Source organism: Ochotona curzoniae, unplaced genomic scaffold (assembly GCF_017591425.1).
Source record: "Ochotona curzoniae isolate NIBS_2020 unplaced genomic scaffold, NIBS_Ocur_1.0 contig_3190, whole genome shotgun sequence".
Lineage (NCBI taxonomy): Eukaryota > Metazoa > Chordata > Mammalia > Lagomorpha > Ochotonidae > Ochotona > Ochotona curzoniae.
Window position 1 is genome coordinate 19,471,903 of NW_024465751.1, and position 22,430 is coordinate 19,494,332.

General features: G+C 39.9%; 1 protein-coding gene across 1 annotated transcript; it reads left to right on the forward strand.

Annotated features, from left to right (window-relative positions):
• Positions 1–8,832: 8,832 nt before the first annotated feature.
• Positions 8,833–15,872, forward strand: KCNV1 (potassium voltage-gated channel modifier subfamily V member 1). Its single transcript, XM_040979469.1, has 3 exons — positions 8,833–9,586; positions 10,393–10,922; positions 15,319–15,872. Exons 1-3 carry the CDS (start codon positions 9,117–9,119, stop codon positions 15,828–15,830), a joined length of 1,512 nt encoding a protein of 503 aa, XP_040835403.1. The 5' UTR covers positions 8,833–9,116; the 3' UTR covers positions 15,831–15,872.
• Positions 15,873–22,430: the final 6,558 nt, after the last annotated feature.

Consider the following 22,430-nt stretch of genomic DNA (forward strand, 5'->3'; position numbering starts at 1 on the left):
TTTATTCTTCAGAACAGCTTTGACTATTCTTGGTCTCTTGTGTTTCCAGGTGAGCTTTCCTACCATATTTTATATTTCTGACAATCAGCTCTAAATACATCAAGGACCTAAATCTGCACCCAGAAACCACAAAACTATTAGAGGGAAATGTAGGAAACACTCTCCAAGATATAGGAATTGGGAAAGACATCTTAGAAAAGTCACCAAAAGCACAGGCAGTCAAAGCCAAAATAAACAAAGTGAAGAAGCAACCAACGCAATGGGAGAAAATCTTTACACACTACACAAGTGAAAGCGGACTAATATCTAGGATTTACAAAGAGCTTCAGAAACTTAGTGACAGCAAAGCTCTTTGCAGTCTGTGAAGAAAGACATTTTTCAAAAGAACAAATTCAAATGGCTAATAGGCATATGAAAAAAAATAAACATGAGGCTCCCTAGCTATAAGAGAAATACAAACAAAACCACCCTGGGTTTCACCCGACTCTAGCGAGATTAACCCTCATCATGGCCACATCCAAGCTTTTCATTTTACCTTTAATCACTTAATAAATATTTCACAAAGACCTATTCCACCAGTTACCAACATGTTATTACCAAAGTAAAATGAAGTCATAAAAGTTAACCAATTTCAAACACAGGGTTGCTTAGCCTGTGCAGAAGCAAATTTTTGGTAATTACCTTGTCTTTAAACAAAATGAAGTAAAAATCGCAATTTTAGCATTTGTGGATTAGTTTTTGAAGTCCAAATTCTTGCTTTGTCTATGCATATAAATGTTAATCTCATCCATAGAACACTTGCTGTCCTCAAAACTTCTTTGCTTAGTCAGTGATTATGCTTCTGACTCATCATAACTTTCTGTCCTCAAAATTAAAATGCGGATAGAGTCATCATCAATACTGAACTTGTGATTGAGTTGAGGAATTGGTAAACTCATTTTAATATCCTTATTGCTTTTATTGTTATCCTTCCCCAAGTTACATCATTGCAACTTTTTTCTACATTTGTAAAAGTATAAGCATTTAAAAACTGGATTCTCCATAGTATCACCATAATAATTTCCAATTATTTTTTAAAAAGATAAATTTGACTTTGTGGTAATCAAACAAAAAAGCAGACCCTGAACAATTTTACCAAATTTTGCCACCCCTCTGAATTCCCATTTGGCTTAGGGTTCCGGGAAACCTGTTTGTGGAAGATCTGTAGGCCCAGGTCTGCTACTACGACATCAATCAGACGCAGTGATGGGAGGGAAAAGCCATATGTCTGAGTGCTGTTCTTCATATTGAAAGAGTGAAACACTTGTATGTTCAGTTGCCACCAAGATAACTGCACTATTTGGAATACATACAATGATCCTGGGGCTCATTTTCACATCAACTGGATGAACCAAATCCCTATTTCAGTTCTGTTGCACCAGAGAAACAGTATAAGAAAGTGGAACATCAGCTAACTATAAAAAGCAATGACTCAGGAACTCAAACAGGATCAGGGTAACCCACTTGTATGCAATGAATGTAATATGCAAAATATTCATTTAATGTTGCTCTGCATACTTAAGCTGAGGTTAAAATAAAGTTACGATGTTAGAATTTTTTTTTAAGGGAGAAGCTTTACTTTTTACTTTTAAATTTTAACTACTTGAAGGTCAAAGTTACAGAGAGAGGAAGATATTGTCCATGCACTAGCTAACTCCACAAACAGCCTCACTCTCCAGGACTAGGTCTAGCTGAAGCAAGGAGCAAGGAGCTTTGTCAGGGTCTCTCACTGGGTGGCAGAGGCACAAGCACCTGAACCATGAACAAGTGCCCACACAGACTGCCGTCATCACAGGTGATCATGTTTTGTACTATGCCACAGAATTGGCCCCTAGAAGAACATATCCTGTACCGCTTCACAAAACGGTTAACAATGGCATTTGACAAAGAGTTTAATATGTATGTCCTAAAAATTTCATATTTTGTACTTAATTAGATCATATTTAAAGCACAATGAAAGTGCTATCTAAAAGATGTAACCACATAACTAAAAACCACTTTGAGGAGAAAAATTGTCTTTCCCCTTACCAGTTACTTTCTGGCTTCTCACTTCTTATAAAGACAAATTGATCCACTGGCTTTGTAGCCACTATAATTGCACTATATTATGAGTTCTTCTGTGAGTGTTTGTGTGCATATGTGCTGTGTGTGTATATTCACACATGTGTATGATTTACATATGAATGTAACATACATCCTAGCTGTTCGCTGAAGTTTATTCAAGTGCTTTTTTTAAGATATATTTATTTTTATTGGAAAATCAAATTTGCATAGAGGAGAGATTAAAATCATTCGACCACTGGTTCACTCCCAAAGTGGATGCAATGGCCAGAGCTGAGCTGATCCAAAACCAGGAGCCAGGAGCTTCTTCTGGGTCTCACAAATGGGTCCAGAGTGCCCAGGCATTAAACCATCCTGTACTGCTTTACCAGCAGCAGTCATGTGGGAAGTGGAGTAGATGGGATAAGAATAGGTGCCCATGTGAGATCCTGGAGCATTCAAGGCGAGGATTTAGCTAGTAAGCCATCACTACAGGTTCACAAGTACATTTCTATAGATACTTATGTTCATATGTATGACATATGTGATGCACATGATGTGAATACCTCAAAAAGTTCATGAAAAAACTAATTAAAAGAAAATTTCACCTTATTTTTAAGATTTGCTTGATTTATTTGAAAGGCACAGTTATAAAAAGAAAGACCAATTCTTGCATCCCCTGATTCACTCTCCAAATGGCCACAAAAGCTAGGTTTGGTCGAGGCAGATGCCAGGAGCCAGGTCTCCCAGAACTGCTTTCTTATGCCAATTCTCTGGATTTGGAAAGGAATTGGTGCAGCCAGGACTTGGATACGCACTCATATTGGATGTCACCTCTTAAGTAGCAGCTTACCCCACTTTGCCACAAAGCCAACCCCCAAAAGTTCAGTTTGTTTATTATTTGTTTGTTATTTCAAAAATTTTTGAAATCCTCACTCGTTTTGTAACATTTGCTTGCATGAATATCCTTGAAGACCTCTTTTGTACATAGACTTTAAAATGCTTGTGTCAAAATAAATATCTTTTAATTGTATCTTTTATTTAATTGTTATGTTCCCTTGCAAATTTTATTTATATATATGTATATATATATGCCTGTATGTAACATTCTATATGTATATTTATAGCTACACACTAACCTTTCAAATTTCTATAAATATTTACGTACTTTTGTGTTGATGCTAGGAAAATAAAGGAAATACAACATTAAAAAGCTTCATAAGATATGTGGAGTGCAAAAATTACCTTTCTTCCAATTACAGGATGAAATTCAGATTTATTGAGTTCCTTGACAAAAGGGAAAGCACTCAATAGAATAAAGGATAAGCCTAAATGGAATTTTACTCCTAATATTAATAAATCACATGTATTCAATCAGAAGCACAGTCTTTTTCACCCTTTTGGATGACTCAACCTTTCTATCAACATAAGGGAATTTGACAGAGCTAAGTACAAAGGATTTAGCTGGAATTCTCAAATTCAATGTCAGGTTCACTTAACGGCTGACGGGACATGATGAGCAGAGTATTTGCCTTGTTTTTGCTCTACAGCTTCTAAATCTTGTTTGTAAAAGTTAAATTTCATTTTAACTATGGTAGTTAATTTAGTGAGCCATAAGTGCTGAATCTACATATTTTCTTGATGATTTTTATAAAATTATACGTCTTTTACATACAACAGTGGCATAGTGAAAATCACATAATGATCAATCAGCTTTCTACTTGATGCTTGTTAGAAATGATTAACGTGGGAAATCACAGGCAATAGATTGGACATTGTTCACAGAGTACAACTATGTCACTCAGAGCACAGAAAAGTTTTTTTTTTCTTTTTGAATTTATTTGTAAAGAGAAGTGAATTGCATAGAATGATTTCTCCTTATCAAGCTATTGTTTTGCTAGTGTAGTTCAAAGGATAAAGGTTTTAAGTTAAACAGATGTATTCAGATTTATATGTGCACTTGAGTAAACACATATTATTAAGTCTTTATCTGTTCTGTGTATGAAACCCAGCAAACACTCTGATCCTGGTTTCAGCTGTAAGATAAGAATTATCCATATACCATTTTTATGGATTTATATCAATTATATATGAAATTAGATAACATTGTAAGGTTCTTAGCATGGTATCTATCACATAATGATAAGTTGTTGGTGTAGGGGTTCAGAAAACTATCTTGAAACATAATAATAATACAGTGACAATGATAATAAGGATACCACATCAATAATTTTGCCTGAAATATTTGATTTAAGGAAAGAAAATAATATATAACTGTTACTTCCAAGTCATAGTTGAGGAAATGAGATTTAGAAGACTAAAGAAATGTATTAATGTCACAGAGCCAAAAAGGGGCAGAATATGGATTGAATGAGTAAAAGTCGTGTCTATTGTTATAACATTCGTGTCTTCATCATCACCATATTCTGTTGTCTTTGCAGGAGACTAGACTATAAAAATGAGTTCTTGGGCACTTCCAAAGATAATTGTCTTCCCTTGGAGGGAATCCAGCAAAAGCCCACATTTAGCTAAATTCTGCATGAGAGTGGGCTGTCATACACTTGGGAGGATTTATTCCAAGCACCTAGAAGGCACATGAAAGATGAATAGACAGAATTTGTCAGATTTTTTTTAATCCTTATATATATCCCAGTGCAATGAAGAGGAAGAAAATAAACTGATTTTGTCTGTACTCAAATACATTTTAAAATGTCATCACCATTGGTTCACTTGCTTGTCAATTCCTGAGGAATCAAACACATCAAATATGATCTGAATCATTAATGAGTAAAAATAGTTAAAAGACATTTAGTGTAAACGTTTAAGTCTTTAGTGATAAGGTTGAAAATGAGAAGTCTGCTCATATTGAATTACAGTCATTTATTAAAAATTATTTATTCATTCTATCTTCCTTGTGTATTTAATTATTTTAAAAATGTAAAGTTGCAGAATTTTTAGAGAAAGTTTAACAATGAGTGTATGCTTTTCTTTAAAAAATCTACATAAACATTTTAAAACATTTGTATAGGTGCTAAGATTGTGACACAGTGAGTTAACTACCCATCATCAACACTGGATGCCATTAGAGCATCAGCTCAAATCCTAGCTACTCCAATTTGACTCCAGATACCTGCCAAGAGACCTGGAAAATCAGTGGAAAACAGTCCAAAGATTTGAGAATCTACTACCAACATAGAACTCTAAGAAGGAATTCCAGGCTCTTGGTTTCATCTAGACACAACCCCAAACAACATGTGCCATTAGGGGAGTGCACCCACAAATGAGACATCTCTCTGTGCCTCCCCACATATTTCTGTAACTCTGCCTTTTAAACAAATAATAATTTTTAAAAGATTTATTTTATTTTTTTATTTACAAGTTAGAATTACAGAGAGAAAGAGAGACCAAAAGATCATCTATCTGTGGGTTCACTCCTCTGAATGGACTCCAAAGCTGGAGCTGACCAGATCCAAACCTAGGAGCTTCTGCCAGGTCTCCTACGTGCGTGCAGGGGCCCAAGATTTTGGGCCCTCCTCCACTGCTTTCCCAGGCCATGAGGATGGGGCTGGATCAGAGGTAGAGCAGGTGAGATCGAATGGGGCCCATATGGGATGACAGTCTTACAGGCAGAAGCTTAACCTCCTATATCACAGAACTGGCACCAGGTAAATTAATAAACTTTAATTTAAAAAATTGGAAGATACAAATGTTAAAAAAAAATCTGTTAAAATAGATTATAGTATATATGATGTATACTAATGTAAGAAGTCTTATTTAAATTAAACTCAGAATTAGATATCTTCCAGAACCAAAATGAGATAGTCAGGAGGAAATGAAATTTTTAACAAATTTTCTGGTAAGAAACAAATCATTTTCAACTTTTATTTTTGTATTTTTCATTAATAGAATCACACACAAAGTATGTGACAATTTCTAATTTAAAGCGTAACATGAAAATAACGCTTATTTTATTCATAAAAATGTAAATAATGGAAAGCAAATTGTAGCTGGAGACTCAATATTCAACTCAATAAAGAGTAGACTTGATAATGTCACAAACTTGTGTTTTATAACCATTTTAATGGAAAATTACCCAAATTGTATCCTGCGTTGACTGGGAAATACAGTAAAAGCTATAAAGTTGCAAAGTCTTCTGACTGCACAACTCCTGCCAGACAATCATATTTCCTATCATGCCAGGCAGGAAAAAACGGAAAGCAAGGCACTCACCGCTTCCAACTACTTATCAAGAATTCTTTCACTTGTTGAGAGACCTGTGGATATTTCTCAAGTCTGGATTAAGAGTCAAGAGAGATATTCTTCTAACAAATATATTTTTTAATTATCAGATGCACTTTATCAGTCTCCCTGAACCAAACCTGGGTAATCAAGGAGCAACGACGCTCAATAAATTAAAGAAAATAAGCAAGGAAAAGGGCAAGAGTGTTTCTTACTCAAGATACTTCATATTGTAATGGGTTATGTACACCTAGCTGACCAATCATCCTCTCTCTAATTATGACTGTCTTATTTCAGGTAAATTTTTATAATCACAACTAAAGCCCATTTGAAAATGTCTCTGAGCATGTGTCAGCAGGAAGCTAGACTGGGAGCAGAACTGGACGCAGAATACTGGCATTCCCACCTTGGATGCACATGTCTTAATTATTACAACAAATGTCCACCCTTTAAAAAAAGAATTCTAATTAAATCAAAATGCTGCATGCCTATCTCCCCACATAGAAGCTTAAATTCTGAGCTCTGATCTAAGCACAGTCCTTTGAAATTCCTCTCTCTGTCTCTCTCTCGTTCTCTCCTTTCCTCCCTCTTTTTCTCCCTTTATCCCTCCCACCCTTCATCCTTCCCGCCCTCTCTTGCTCTCCCCTACTTCCTGCCTCTCAAATAAATAACAATAAATAAATGAATGAATGAATACCTGACGAAAATGCTATTTTCTAAGCATCTTATTGGCCAGAACAGACTCTGACATTTAGTTCTGGATTTGAATCTGGACTACATGACACTATATGCTAAATCACATCGTTTTTGTCTCAGAACCGTAAGTCAGCACACATGCTTCTATCCTTTACTGTTACTGTCATGGTTAAATCAATCACCACAAAAGTAAAGAGCTTACAATGTTCCCTGGTGTAAAGGAGTCATCCAGTAAGTGGTGCGTGTTTTCATTAAAACCTGAACTGTTGGTGAGGAAAAGATTGAGGCCTGATAAGTAAATGATACCTAAAGGTCCCAGCACCAGGGAGCAAGGCCAAAGAGGGACACCACGTTTCTGTGCTGTTTAAGGAAAGGCTCTCGCCGCCGTATTTCAGCTGCCTGCTTGCTGGTTAGACATACGTTCCAAACTACTTATGAGCAAACCACAACCATGTCCCTGAAAAATTTGTGGAAAGCACAAAATTGCACAATGCCTGCTGAGAATGAGAAATGCAATTTAAAAAAAAAAAAAGGTTTATATAATTGCCTTAACCCCAGGTTAAGCCGACTAATTCATTTGGCAATGTTTTTCTAGGACATGGGTTCACGGATATGTGGCTGAAAGGAAATACTTCTTGAAGTGTCTTCGGGATGAATATAACATTCAGTGTCAGCGAGGGAGCGCCTGCCTCCTCCGCCCAGCTCACCTTGCTCTGCGCCCCTTCCCGTAGGCTCTGCCGGCGCAGGGAGCCGGGGCGGCGCCGGGCGGTGGTGGAGCGCGCGGGCGGGGAGCTGGGAGGCGGGTGCGGGGAGGCGAGACGCCGAGCGCTGCTGGGGCGCTCAGCTGCAAGCTCCGACTCCAACGGGGCGTCACGTGCAGACCGGGAAGCTCAGAGCAAGGCTGCGTTTCTAGGACGCGGGGCTGACAGCCCAGATGTGCCGTGAGCAGCAGGTGAGTCACTTTTCCCCATGCTACCCCATTCCATCCCCACCGGGGTGTCCAACAGGTGTCCAGGGCGTGGTGCCAAGTGCAACCCGTGGGTATACACTTGCAGTCTTACCTGGGCCCAGGGTGCTCATCTTCTTCCTTTACTGAAAGCATTGTTACTATTTAAACTCCTGCCCCAGCCCACGCCTGTTCTGTTCCTTGTCTTTTCGCCTTCCCTGCCTAAAATGAAGGCTTCCCCAGCACAGCTGCTGTCCCGGAGACTTTTAGGGAACGAAATGACTCCAAAGCGTGCCACATCAGGGGCTGAACAAGCAACTGGGTAAGGGGTGGTAATCACGGCCCTCCAATTCTAAGTGACTGTCTGGGACCTCCAGTCAAGAGGCACCGCTAATTATCCCTATGTCTCCCCAGGAGGCTCGGACCTAAAAGAGGAGGGACGAGGCAACGGAACGGGAGTGACAGACTGGAGTGAGTGTGAGGAAATGGCGCGGCCCGCTGCCCAGGGCACCCTCTCCTTGTGCTCACACCCCCAACGGGCACCCCGGGGGCGTGCAGCTGCAGCCCTCCCAAAAGAGGGAGGAATATAAACCCGCAGGTTGAAAGGGACACACCCCTCCTGCCTTCTGAACTTTGTTTGGATCTTCCGTGGCCAAGTCTGAATTTCCTGCCCTTGCTTGCTTTGGGCTGAAAGTCCTCTCCCCTTTTGCTTTTGCTGCTCTCTCGGGGATCTGCTTCCGACTTCTGCCTCTCCCCACGCCCCCCACTCGCCCAGTGACCAGTGGCGAGCCTTTCAATCCAGACACCTCTGTGGCTCGGGATCTCGCTTTCAACACTGGGAAGGACCACAGTGACCTACAGGGGTGCCCCACGCTTGGCCTCGCCTCTGGCCTCACCTGCCCGAATCCCCTGGCACGGGCGCCCGGCGCTCCTTGCAGCCTGCTAGCTGGGCCAGCGCGCGCTCGCAGCTCCCTAGCGGCGGGAAGCGGAACGGGCCCCGGGGGTGGGGACTGTAAGGGTGCACGAGTGGGAGGCACCTCCCTCGGGAGCCTGGGAGATCCCGGCCGCGCCACCAGGGGCCGTGCCACCGCCCTCGCGGGCCTGAGGCTTCCGGCTTGTTCCCAACTTTGGGGTGCCCGGGGACCCGCAGGCTGCGATGGAGCTGCCGCCTCCCCGCGGCAGGGCACCTCCGTGCTGCCTGCTGGACAGCGGCTCCCTGAGCTCCCTGGACTCCAGCGTCTTCTGCAGCGAAGGTGAAGGCGAGCCCTTAGCGCTCGGGGATTGCTTCACGGTCAACGTGGGCGGCAGTCGCTTTGTGCTTTCGCAGCAGGCTCTGTCCTGTTTCCCGCACACGCGCCTTGGCAAGCTGGCTGTGGTGGTGGCTTCCTACCGCCGCCCCGGGGGCCTGGCCGCCGTGCCCAGCCCGCTAGAGCTCTGCGACGACGCTAACCCCGTGGACAACGAATACTTCTTCGATCGCAGCTCGCAGGCGTTCCGCTATGTCCTGCACTACTACCGCACCGGCCGCCTGCATGTCATGGAGCAGCTGTGCGCGCTCTCCTTTCTCCAGGAGATTCAATACTGGGGCATTGACGAGCTCAGCATCGACTCCTGCTGCAGGGACAGGTACCCACGAGGCGCGCGCCTTGGCTGGGAGGAGGGCACGGTGCGCACGGGGAGAGGGGAACAGGTAAAGATTTGAGGCTCCACAGAAGCCTCGCTGAACTGAGGCCTTAGAAACGGGGTGCCGGTGTTGGTGCTGGAAAGCAAGGTGGGAGCGCACCAGGGTAGAAAGTTCCCAAGTTATCTTTTGCAACTGCTGGACCTGTTTGTGCCTATTGTGAGCGTATCCTAGTCTAGCTTTCATATGTATGAAGGCCAGGGTGCCACACCCCCCCCCAACAAATAGTGTTCTAATAAGTAAATCAGAAAAAAAGAAGGTGATGCAAACGATGTTTGTGTTGGAATGAAAATTTTGGTGTGAAGCATTATCATTCAGCAAACCTAGCAATTAACTTTGAAAAACTTGATTAGACAGCTGTCTATTACAGCAAATAAGCAGTTGACTCTTCACTGAATGCTTGTGAAGCTTTGATGGTGACCTTGCTGTTATCCTGCCATTACTGCCGCTAGTTCTTTACGACTGCCTTTCCTTAAAACTCCCCAAAAGATACATATGATAAACGTAGACACTAAATGGGTCATAAAATGCTCTCATCCAAAAATGGTATTTGCTATGTGAAAATACCTTTGAATGAGCTCCTGGGAAAGTATGATTTTTAAATCGTAATGTTAAGTAGGGAACTTTGACTACTATGGTAATTACCTACACTTCGCTGAAGTGGGAAGTGTGGGCCACCTTCAAGTTTAATTCTCTTTTACTTCTGCATTTTTACAAATGTCAGACTAATCACCTAATTGTCTGCTTTAAGATACTTCAGAAGAAAGGAGCTGAGTGAAACTTTAGACTTTAAGAAGGACACAGAAGACCAAGAAAGTCAACATGAGAGTGAACAGGACTTTTCACAAGGACCCTGTCCCACTGTCCGCCAGAAGCTCTGGAATATTCTAGAAAAACCTGGGTCTTGCACAGCTGCCCGAATCTTCGGGGTCATCTCCATCATCTTTGTGGCCGTGTCCATTGTCAACATGGCCCTGATGTCAGCCGAGTTAAGCTGGATCGACCTGCAGTTGCTGGAGATCCTGGAGTATGTGTGCATCAGCTGGTTCACTGGGGAGTTTGTCCTGCGCCTCCTGTGTGTGCGGGACAGGTGCCGCTTCCTGAGAAAGGTGCCAAACATCATAGACCTCCTGGCCATCCTGCCCTTCTACATCACACTTCTGGTGGAGAGCCTGAGTGGCAGCCAGACTACACAAGAGCTGGAGAATGTGGGACGCATCGTCCAGGTTCTGCGGCTGCTCAGAGCCCTGCGCATGCTGAAGCTTGGAAGACATTCCACAGGTATCCAGATCCCCTTGATGCTGTTTAATTTGCCATGATTTTCACACATTTGTGATTTGATCCAAGCACCAGGAGAGTGATTCTGGCTTTGTATTTAAAATGATCATCTTTAGGGCCCGATGCGATGGCACAGTGGTTAAGGTCCTCGCATTGCACGCCCCGCATCCCATATGGGTGCCGGTTCTAATCCCGGCAGCCCCGCTTCCCATCCAGCTCCCTGCCTGTGGCCCGGGAAAGCAGTCGAGGACAGCCCAAAGTTTTGGGACCCTCCACCTGCGTGGGAGACCTGGAAGAGGCTCGTGGCTTCGGTTTGGCTCAGCTCCAGCCGTTGCGGCAGCCTGGGGAGTGAATCATTGGACGGAAGATCTTACTCTCTATCTCTCCTCCCCGTATATCTGCCTTTCCAATAAAAATAAAAATAAATCTTAAAAGAAGATGATAATCTTTAGCTCTCAGGTTTAGCACTGATATTGAGAAGCAATACATAAAGATCCATTCCATGGGTATATAAGATACTTCTCCCACACTTTTATTGGAAAGGCGGATTTATAGAAAGAAGAAAGAAAGATCTTCCATCTGCTGATTCACTCCCCAGATGGCCGCAATGGTCAAAGGTGAGCCGATTCAAAGCCAGAAGCCTGGAGCTTCTTCCAGGTCTCCCACAAGGAGGCAGGGTCCCAAAGCTTTGGCTTGTCTTCCACTGCTTTCCCAGACCATAAACAGGGAGCTGATTGGGAAGTGGAACAGCTGGGACACAAACCACGTCCATATGGGATCCTGGTATTTGCAAGGGTAGAATTAGCCAATTAAACCATTACACCGGACCCATGCACAATTTATTTTGATCCAGTACTCAAGTATACAAAAATTTAAAACTCTCTAAGTCTAGAACACTCTAGACAAACTATGTATAAATAACGCATTAAAAGAGACACATAAATTTTGTATGTCTATACAAGCCAGTTTCTCTTCTGTATGCAAGAAATATGTACTATCCATCTTCTGCAGAAAAGAAGTGCATCCTACAAAGCCTTTCCTAGACATGCAAGAGGACTAAGAGCAGGTACTCGTGTTCTTAGAATGACTTTTGAGACAGCAATGGAAACATTTTTCTTTGGAAGAAACCAGAACACAACACATATTTGCTTTATCCAGGACTGAGCTGAAGGACTTTCTTATCTCCACCATGGGAAAACCTAAGAGGAAATGGAACTGGAATTCATTAGAATTTTATGTGTTATAGTCTTTGAAAAATCTGGTGAACATTCACTAAAAAAAAAGCCTTCACACCACCCACACTCACACACACACAAACAGAGAGAGAATTGTGCATGAACATTTCAGTCAATGCCAGTAGAAATCAAAGATGAATCAATTAGAGTTGATTCTTGCATCCCAAGGATTGTGGTTCTCATATTGGGCCCTACAGCTGTCAGATGTTCTAGAATGTCTCTGAGTTACTTAATGTCAGAACTTAAAATAAGAATCCCTGGACAAGCTTGTTGAAATACAGATTGTGAGCTGCAACCCCCAGAGTCAGATTTTAGTATTGAAGGTTGAATCCAGGAGCATATGTTTTAACCAGCTCACAAGGGATTTTAATGTAGGTGGTTCTTGGACTTGTCTTTGAGAAAGACTGCAGGAAGATCCCATTTTAATATAATACATATTAATACAAATGCATGTTGGTACAAACAAGTTGACTAGAGATTCTCCAGATAAGTCCATTTGGACACCCACAAGAGGTGCTAGTTAACTCTTCTATAAATATAGGTGGAAATTGGCATCTGAGGTTTTAACATTTTTGAGGTAATAACGACTTACTCTAATATAATTTTGGCAGAGTATTTTCCAGCAAGTCTCGCATACAAGAGATTTGATAATGGGGTTCTAACAACTTATTTCCACTCTTTTTTGTTTTCTGACACACATAATGGGGCGTTTTCCCTGAGTATAAACCATTCACAGGATTCAATTTTAAAACACCCAGTGAAGACTACACATTTCCTCCAAAAGAAAGCAAAGGAAAATAGTAGCAATTTCCAGGGTGTTACCTCTCAAAGACTTTTTTCTTTCAGCTCCACAACTACAAAGTATTTTTTTAAAAACCTAAATTAATTGAAATATTGTGAACAACAATAACATAGCTATTTGACATTTTAACTCAAATATTGCATAAAACAGACAAAGATGACACATTTCTCCATGTGTATGTTGTAAATAAAATTTGAGAACATTATAAAACAATGGCTAGGAAGCCAGACATCCTAGGTTTTGTTCTGGCTGTGTAGCTTTGGATTTATTTGTCCCTCAGTTTGTTTGTCTGTAAAATGGCACAACAATGACAACAGCTACATTGTATTATTTTTTACAATCATCTGAATGAATGGATATTATATAAGATTCAACCCACATTGTATTTTTCAACAAAATGTTTGGAACAATTTGTCTCTGAATTTACAACAGCGTTCTCAAACATGTTTCTCCTTATATATAGTAACTTTAATTCATAAGAAGAATTCCATATAGAAACATCCAGGCCAAGTTTTTAAAAGGTACTTTAAAGTTACTCTGAAAGATAGTCTTTTGACTTGAAGCCTCATAATTAATATTCATTGGTCTTTAAAAATAGCTGGTTAATATTTCAAGAACATCTCAAAATCTTAAGAGCAAAATTCAAGATGATAAGAGCACTAATGGTATTCTAATGAGTCTCAAGCAGTCTACTGAGTGGATGGAAATTGAATAGAAATGTTCCTTTGGATTTCTGAGGCAATACCATTGTGATGTCATGTTGAAAAGACTTCGAAGTACATGCAGATTTTTAGAACCATCTTAGGCAATATGGCTTGTGATTCATAGAAATCTTGGTTCTGCAAAGGTTCTTCTTGCTCGCCTTAGGGCTTCCTCTCTTCATAGTTGGGATTATGCTCCCTTGGATTCGTCACCTAGGAGCACAATAAATCAGAGATTTAATATAGAAATTCCACCAATGATTCATAATGAGTGATTCTCTAAATGACTCCATTTCTCATGCATCTTTTTTTTTTTGTAATGAAAGAATATTCTATAGTCTGGTCTGTTTCCTTACAAGGGAAGCAGAAATCTTTTTTTAATATATAGATACTTTTTGTTAATTATATTGCATTATGTGACACAGTTTCATACGCTCTGGGATTCCCCCAGCCCCTTCCTGTACCCTCCCCCCATGGTGGATGGAAAGCAGAAATCTTAAGAGACACTTCCCATGGTTCTCATACTAAGTGAAAGTATTAGGAGATATATATAGAAGATATATATGTATGTATATATGTATGTAATATTAACATATTAAAAAGTACTAGGATTTCAGATAATGTCCTGGTAGTCCAGGGACCTGCTCTTGCTATGTCACTAAGCAGTAAGTGTGTCACCTGTACACTTGATGTTCTCATGTCACTGTTGTCCTGAATGCTTTATACGTCTCTGATGTCTCACTTTATTTCCATGGCTTATATCCTTTATGGATTTTATACAATGAGGTTCCTGATTGTATTAAACATAATCAGGAGGATGAGAAAAAAAATCTGACACACAAAATATTAGAATATAACAGAAAATTAGCATAAGAAAGAAGTGCCAAAATGACCCACAGGCATATAAATCTGATCAGGAAACCTCTGAAATTGAACACTGAATAGACTTTCAATGTGTAGACACCTGTTTAAAAAAAAAACAACTTTTGGTTTGTTGTAGAACGATTTACTTGAAATGCAGAGTTAGAGAGAGCAAGTTGGAGAAAGAGATACTCTATCTGCTTGTTCATTTCCCAAAATTTCCCAAATGGTTGCAATGGTCAGGACTCAGCCAGGCTAAATTTAGGGGTCAGGGGCTTCATTTGAGTTTCCCACAAGGTTAGCAGAGATCCAAGCAGTTGAATTATGTTTTGTTGCTTTCTCAGGCAAGTTAATAAGAAGCTAAATCAGAAGTGGAGTAGCTGGGAATGGAACTAGCGCATATATGAGATGCCTGCCACTGTAGGCAGCAACTTAACTTGGTGCACCACAACAACTCATTGCATAACATGTGTATGATAAACTCTACCTATCTTTTGATAGTCTCTTCTCTTACCTGCTTATGTGCAAGCATGTGTGTGTGTGTGTATAGTTGGAGCTCAATAATTAGGAACATGAATGATTTGATCTGGTGACATTTCTGTCAATTGTGATCTTGCCTAATTAAATAGACTATGAGCTTCATTAGGACTAAGATTGTTTAATTGGAATATTTCCCAGGGCTGGTTACGTATCATTCATGTTTATAGGTGGTTAGCAAAGGGGATGGGGGGAAAGGGAGAGAAGAAAGGGAAAAAAGAGAAGGGTGCCGATGACTGATAGCTCTTGTTTTATTATTGCAGGATTACGCTCACTTGGAATGACAATCACCCAGTGCTATGAAGAAGTTGGATTACTGCTCCTATTTCTATCTGTGGGAATATCTATTTTCTCAACCATAGAATATTTTGCTGAACAAAGCATTCCTGACACAACCTTCACAAGTGTCCCTTGTGCGTGGTGGTGGGCCACAACCTCCATGACTACTGTGGGATATGGGGACATTAGACCAGACACTACCACAGGCAAAATTGTGGCTTTTATGTGTATATTATCAGGAATTCTTGTCTTGGCCCTGCCTATTGCTATTATTAATGATCGTTTCTCTGCTTGCTACTTCACCTTGAAACTCAGGGAAGCAGCTGCTAGACAGCGTGAAGCTCTGAAGAAGCTCACCAAGAATATAGCCACTGACTCATACATCAGTGTTAACTTGAGAGATGTCTACGCTCGCAGCATCATGGAAATGCTTCGATTAAAAGGCAGAGAAAGAGCAAGTACCAGGAGCAGTGCAGGAGACGATTTCTGGTTTTGATTTCACTTTTCATTAATTTACATCAGTTGTATACAATTAACTGGATTTGATAGTCTTGATATGAATGTCTGCATATTGATGATGAATCTTTTGAGCACTATCTGTCTTAATTTTTGCTTATAGGCTGCTTGGTCCACTAGAATATTTTACGTCCCCAATAATAACTGTACATTTTAGTCTCAGATATAGCCAGTTTACATAACCAAAGACAATTGGAATAAAATATATACGTGTGAGTTGTCAAACATGAAATAATATTATTACAATCCATACAACATGGCTAAATGTTTTACGTATCGATAATTTCAGAAGTCACTGCCAATTTTTTAAATGGAAATTAACCAGCACAGCCAGAGAAAAAGTACAGAAACACTTGGAAACACACTGAAAATTTTTGCTATTTAAATATGTTCTTCAAGTAAGCAGAGTACTCCTTTCTCCACCAGTTAAGCTGTGGAGTATTACAGTTAGTCTTTGCAAGAGAAAATCTGACCTTGACATTCATAGGTGATGTTCCCGTCTTCTGTCTGGTGCAGTCCGCTGCTCACGTGTATCCCTTGTTTACTGTTGGAGTGGGATTTCTGCAACTGCTGGGAATGCAGTGGATGAGCCCACCTAAGGACTTCAAGAACTGTATTTCATTTTCCCCACTGAATGTAGGATACTTCCTAGTACTTCATGAAAATTAAATGTCTTTGAAATGTTTCTTTATGGATGTATTGTTTGGTTATGCATTTGAGATCCTGAATATATGGAATTAAAGTAGTGACTATCTTAATTTACAGATTGAGATTATTAAATATTCTTATTTCATAAAATGCAAATATGTTGAATGACATCATTGGATGAACTCAAATACATACTATTTACTAACAAAAAAATTATGGACCTCTTTCTGTCTATCAGAGTAAGTAGTGAATGATCAAAATTTGCAGGCATTTGACATTCGTGATAATAACAAAATTTCTATAATCCTCTTTTATAATAAAGTCAAAAGACCTAAACTAAGAACTAGGTTTAGGACTTCAAATATTTTACTACCTGAAATTTTTTTTTAAAAAAGCCACTAAGAGCAACAAGGAATAAATTGTTTTAATTTCTCTTTATTATCCATGTATGTAATAATACCCTAAAGGGAAAGAAAACTGGTTGTTACAAATGAAAACTTAACTCTTTTTTATCTAAGGCACAGATATATATATGATATGTGAACATGCATATAAATGACTGTGGTACCAAAATTTTGTGGGGTGGAAAATTAAGAAAAAATATATGGTTGGCCAGTTGTGTATGATGGTAAAAAATGTGGCTATAATGTATTTCGTTAGTTCTATTCAAGCACATTCTTTCACACTGAGAACTATCAGGAAAGAAAAAATATGTTGTTATCTTTCTCTTAACCCCCTTTGAAGAGGTATTACATTGACATTTTGGTGCAAAATAGAATCATATAATGTATTAAAGGCACAAAAGGGTTAACTCTTGAGCTAGAAATTTCAGTTCTATGTTTCAATATGGAATTCTTACTCTCGTTAAAAAAAAATTTGGCTGACTTTTCTATATGTAAGTTATTCAAATAAAGCATTATCATTAGGTAATTTATTACTTCGACAAATTTTCCTCTAACATTTTACCAGCATGAAAAGAATGCTATTTTGGAGTATTAGGCATTAATATGAGTCCTCAAAATTTAATGGAAATGTATATTATCAGTTAATTCCACATGAATTCTTTTAAGTTCCCTTGTATCTTTGTCTTATTAATCCTTCAGTTCAGATCCAAGAAGATTTTGGCTGCAAAATCATGTTCTCCTTTGCAAAACACCACCCAAAACCAAATTTCTCTCCAACTCATGTTCCTTTGTGGGAGAAAAATGTTACATAGGGTGAGGTTTATTCATAGAACCCATAGACAGTTTTTCATGTCTTTTAGTGAATGGGGTGACTGAGTTCCTCACCATTTCCATTTTCCAATCTTCCTTATTGTATTTTAATCATTCTCTTTCTTACCCCCCTCAGTTCAGTGCTCCACTGTTGCTGGTATTCATCGCACATACCCCAGTTCTAACCAAATCCAATTCAAAATCTACTATCACATGTCCTTGTAGAGCAGCTTATGGCCAGAGAAGAAAGCAATGCAGGATGATAGTACTCACTTTACATTAATGACTAGAAACCCAGTTGGGTTCTTCGGGGCACCAGGCAATTATACTGCAATTCCTGAATCCATTCACACTCTAGATAAATTGAAACCTGTAATACCTCTCTTTGACTCCACTTTCACTCAGGAAATTGAATCAGAAAGGATGCATCTGCAAGAGTCTGCACCCACATTTATCCTCCTTCCTCCATCTGTGCCTATTCATCTTGCCTTGCTTCCTTTAGCAAGAATTAAACTGTCTATTCTTTCTCTCCAATACTAGGGTATTGTCTGAGAAAATCTCTCACCTTACTGTATGTAATTTTCTCCACTCTCTATTGAGTGGTTGCTTCTATCAGTATACAAACATAATTTGAGTTTTTCCTATCTTTCATTGTGAAAAAACTTTTGATATGCTATATTCTCAAAAAAAAAAAAAAAAAGAACACTTAATTCTGCCTTCTACATCTTGGCAAAAGCTCTTGGTAACATTTTCCATATTCACTCTGGTCGTTCCAATAGTCACAGTTTTCTTTCTCATTTTTCCCTGAAAATATACTTGTCATTCCCTAAACCTATATTTTCTATAAAACTGTTTTCAAGGCCAGCAATGGCTATATATTCCTAATTCACGCTTTTTTTTAAGATTTATTTTATTTTTATTGGAAAGGCGGATATACAGAGAGGAGAGACAGAGAGGAAGATCTTCCCTACTATGATTCACTCCCCAAGTGAGCGCAACGGCCGATGCTATGCCGATCCGAAGCCAGGAGCTTCTTCCAGGTCTCCCACGCGGGTGCAGGGTCCAAAAGCTTTGGGCCGTCCTCGACTGCCTTCCCGGGCCACAGGCAGGGAGCTGGATGGGAAGCGGTGCCGCCAGGATTAGAACTGGAACCCATATGGGACGCCGGGCGTGCAAGGCGAGGACCTTAACTGCTGTGCCATCACACCGGGCCCTCCTAATTCACTCTTAATTGATCTGCAACACTTTACGGGGTTAATTACAGGCCCCTTTTTTGAACATTTCCTTCACCTGTCTTTTATAGCATGAAACTCCTTTTGGTTCACATCTATCCCAGCTTTTCTAGTAGAGATGGTCAATCAGGGATTAACTCCTGGTGTTCTCTCTGTTTATAGTTTTCCCTTGATAAATCTTCAGGTTTCAGAAGAGAATCAACATGCTGGAATAGGGTAAGGACACATTTAAACAGATGGAAAATCATTAGCCATGGTGAAACAGAGAAGGCACATTCCAAGAAATATGAGAGGGCAGGCTGATGGTAGAGGGGCACCTGGAGACTGATGGACATGAGAAAGCAGCAGACAACACTGTTGTGTTGCAGTACCAGACATTGTGGTGGCAGTCAAGGAGCAGCAGACTAAGTTCCACCAGTGACCAGAGTTCCACCAGCAACCAAGTGGGAAAGGGAGTTCCCTGGGAACTCAGTAGGTGAATCCAGAAAAAGAACTGCCCATCCTGCTAATTTGTTTGCTTCAACCAGGAACAGAGAAAGAGCAGCAGATCCCAAATAGCCAAAGCACAAACAGGGTGGATCTCATAGCCCATACCCTCACCAGAGCCACATCAGGTGCCACTTTGTATAGAGAGGCAAAGACTGTGGGACAAGGCTGCACATGCACTGATCTTGGAGTGAACTCCTTTCTGGCTCAGTGCATTGCACCAATATGGCAGACTACAGGTTCCACACGAAATGGGTCCAGGTAGCCCCCAGACCTAATGGCCAGCAGATCAAAAACATCACCAGTGGCACATCCAAGAGCCTATGAAACTATTTCATAAAATGATAATAATAATAAAATTCAGTTTTCCTGGGTTATATATCCTTCACACTTGGTGAACTTGTAAATAACTTCCTGCTTATAAGCATTTATATACATAACTGTCAATGAAGCAGCTGTTCAATAAATGTCCAATATTTAGTACATCTGGTATCAAATCATTGGTATGTCCCCAAAACTCCAAGTTCAAGTTTTGTGAAGCAGACGAACATATAGGTGATTGTTCAACATGGATTATGCGATAAAAATTTTAGAGAAAATAACCTGTGATGGGTTAAAAAGAAAGAACCTAGGGAAACAGGAAAATCATCAGCCCATGTTGCAGATCTGATGCTTCTAAAGAAGATGAATAGATAGGAATTGAGTAATAAGAGTCTTTAATTGCAACTCGGTTCTAAGACATGTCAGTCACATAGATATAGAAGCATGGAGCAAAATCGGCCCAGGGTGACACCACATATAGCTTAGAAATGACACTAACTTAGTACTCCAGTAAGGCAATAGATACTATCAATTCCCTCAGGAGGGCATGTGAGTACTGCATTATCACTGCCAGCCCAATCCATTCATGATGTTTACAAGCCTACTGCCCCACGAAAATTAGGCAGCAGCTCCTGTATGAAAGCCTTGGGCCTCTGTTTCTGTAGAGAAGCTTCATAAAAGAGTCAAACTGCAATTGTTATTAAAGCAATTGAACTCTGGGCATCAACCAGAAGGCATCTTCCTTCCCTTCCACAATCTACAACATGTCCATCAAAGCATATCATTCACTCCCTATTCCCTAGCATCCTAAAAATGTTTCAAAGAAGATTTCAGTGTGCCTATATTAGCTTCAGAAAACAGTTTCCCATCCTAGAAAACACTTTCCATCATTAGTGTGTATTGGAGCACACCATAGTTAATTATGCTGCACAGATTTGTCATCGTCATGCAATTTATTTTTATCCTTGAAATCATTTGAATAAAAATAGTATTTCACAGGAAATTTTTAGATTTATCTAAATCCCATTTTCTTTGTTTTTGAACTGGTAGTCATGCCCTGTATGATCATTTCTTGATAGGCTCTATTAATATAATGATTGGAAAACTACTGCCACCTTTATAAGTGATCTTCTGTAAGATTAATGTGATAGATGCATACATTTGGCTTTCAATAGCACAGGACAGCTAACTTGTATATTTATACAGGTAAATAAATGAATTAGAGCTCCTTTTCATGTTTTAAAATTGCCTGGCAATTTTTGTAATTATATGAAACCTTACTTGGCGTTTGTTAGCACATCTATAATATAAAAATTTTGGTAAATAAAAAAGATAAAGGTGTTGTATGTGTTTTCTATATTGTTTCATGACTCGTGAAGGAACAGAGTTGAACTAAAAAGGAACAAAAGGAATAAAAAGTTGAACTAAAAAAGATTTGACAAGTTAGCAACATGCATATATACACATCAAAAGAGAAAAACTTATGACAACAAATATAAGTTTGAAATTATTGGAGGGAAAGTTCTTTTACATGTACTAATCCCAGGGGTTTTCTGCCCAGCAGGCCCTGAGACCACCAAGGAGTGAGACAAAGGAGACAAACTGGTAATGGATGTCAGTTTACTTGGAAGAAGTCACAAGCTTACATAGAGCAAGAAATGAGCGGGCAAAAGGGTGGTACCAACAGTCCTTTCATCCAAGAATGACATTGCAACTGACCCATAGGCACATCTATCTCTCTGAACCTTCCAATCAAGTCAGAATACGTAATGTAAGTAGGACTGGAATCTGCACCTCAGGCCATGGGCAGATGGGCCAAAGTATACATGTGCACATAAGCTAGCACCTGGGCTAAATGCTACACTCATTAAATGTGGCTGAAAAACAGAATGAATGTAACATTTAACTTCCTAGAGTTGTTTACCATGGAAGTCCTAGCACAGATTGTCCAAGGACAGAGAATAGGAACCGGGGAACAGCCCACGCCTGTCACTGCAACCCAATGAACAGGCCAGGTTGAAGTTTCAGCCAGCTGAGACCATTGTCAGAGGTTACACAGAAGACACAGAATGCCATGTGCCTATGGCTTCCCACATGGGCAACCAGGTAGATATCCAGGGGCGATCTCCCACATACTAGTAGTCATATCAGTCCTATATACTAGATATTCGCATAGAAAAGTAGTACTTTACATAGGTAAAAAAAATAAAACTTTCCTTAGAAAGTGATTTAAGTTTCCATAAACTAGGACAATTTTCACCAAACACTGTCTTTACATGTCTTTGCTGCATAACAAATGGTTTATCTTAAGTGGTCTATAATTATTATTGTCAACTAATTCTAAATGGGACATGTAAAAGTAAAAGACAGTTCCAGTTGCTATGGAAACTGTACTTTGCAGGAAATCTATTTCAACAGGCCTTGCCTCTAAAGCTTAAAAAAAAAAAAGAACCCAACAATAATATCACCTTGACCACAAGCTAGCAGGATAAGAAATTATGAAAATCTAAAAATTAGAACAAAAAATCCTTCTACCTTTAGTTGAACCTACAGTTCCTTTCTATACTTGAATTACTTATTCTCCAGTTACTTCTTAATAATCTTGTGAGAGGAGAATATGTTTGGATTAACAGCAGAATTTCTTATTCATTTGTTAAGAGAGAGAGTCCACCTTCTGAT

Excerpts from the sequence above, each read along its gene's own strand:
- KCNV1 (XM_040979469.1), top strand. The coding sequence starts at position 9,117 with ATGGAGCTGCCGCCTCCCCGCGGCAGGGCACCTCCGTGCTGCCTGCTG. Across the intron at positions 9,587-10,392 it reads GACTCCTGCTGCAGGGACAG|ATACTTCAGAAGAAAGGAGC; the intron begins GTACCCACGAGG and ends GTCTGCTTTAAG. Across the intron at positions 10,923-15,318 it reads GCTTGGAAGACATTCCACAG|GATTACGCTCACTTGGAATG; the intron begins GTATCCAGATCC and ends TTATTATTGCAG.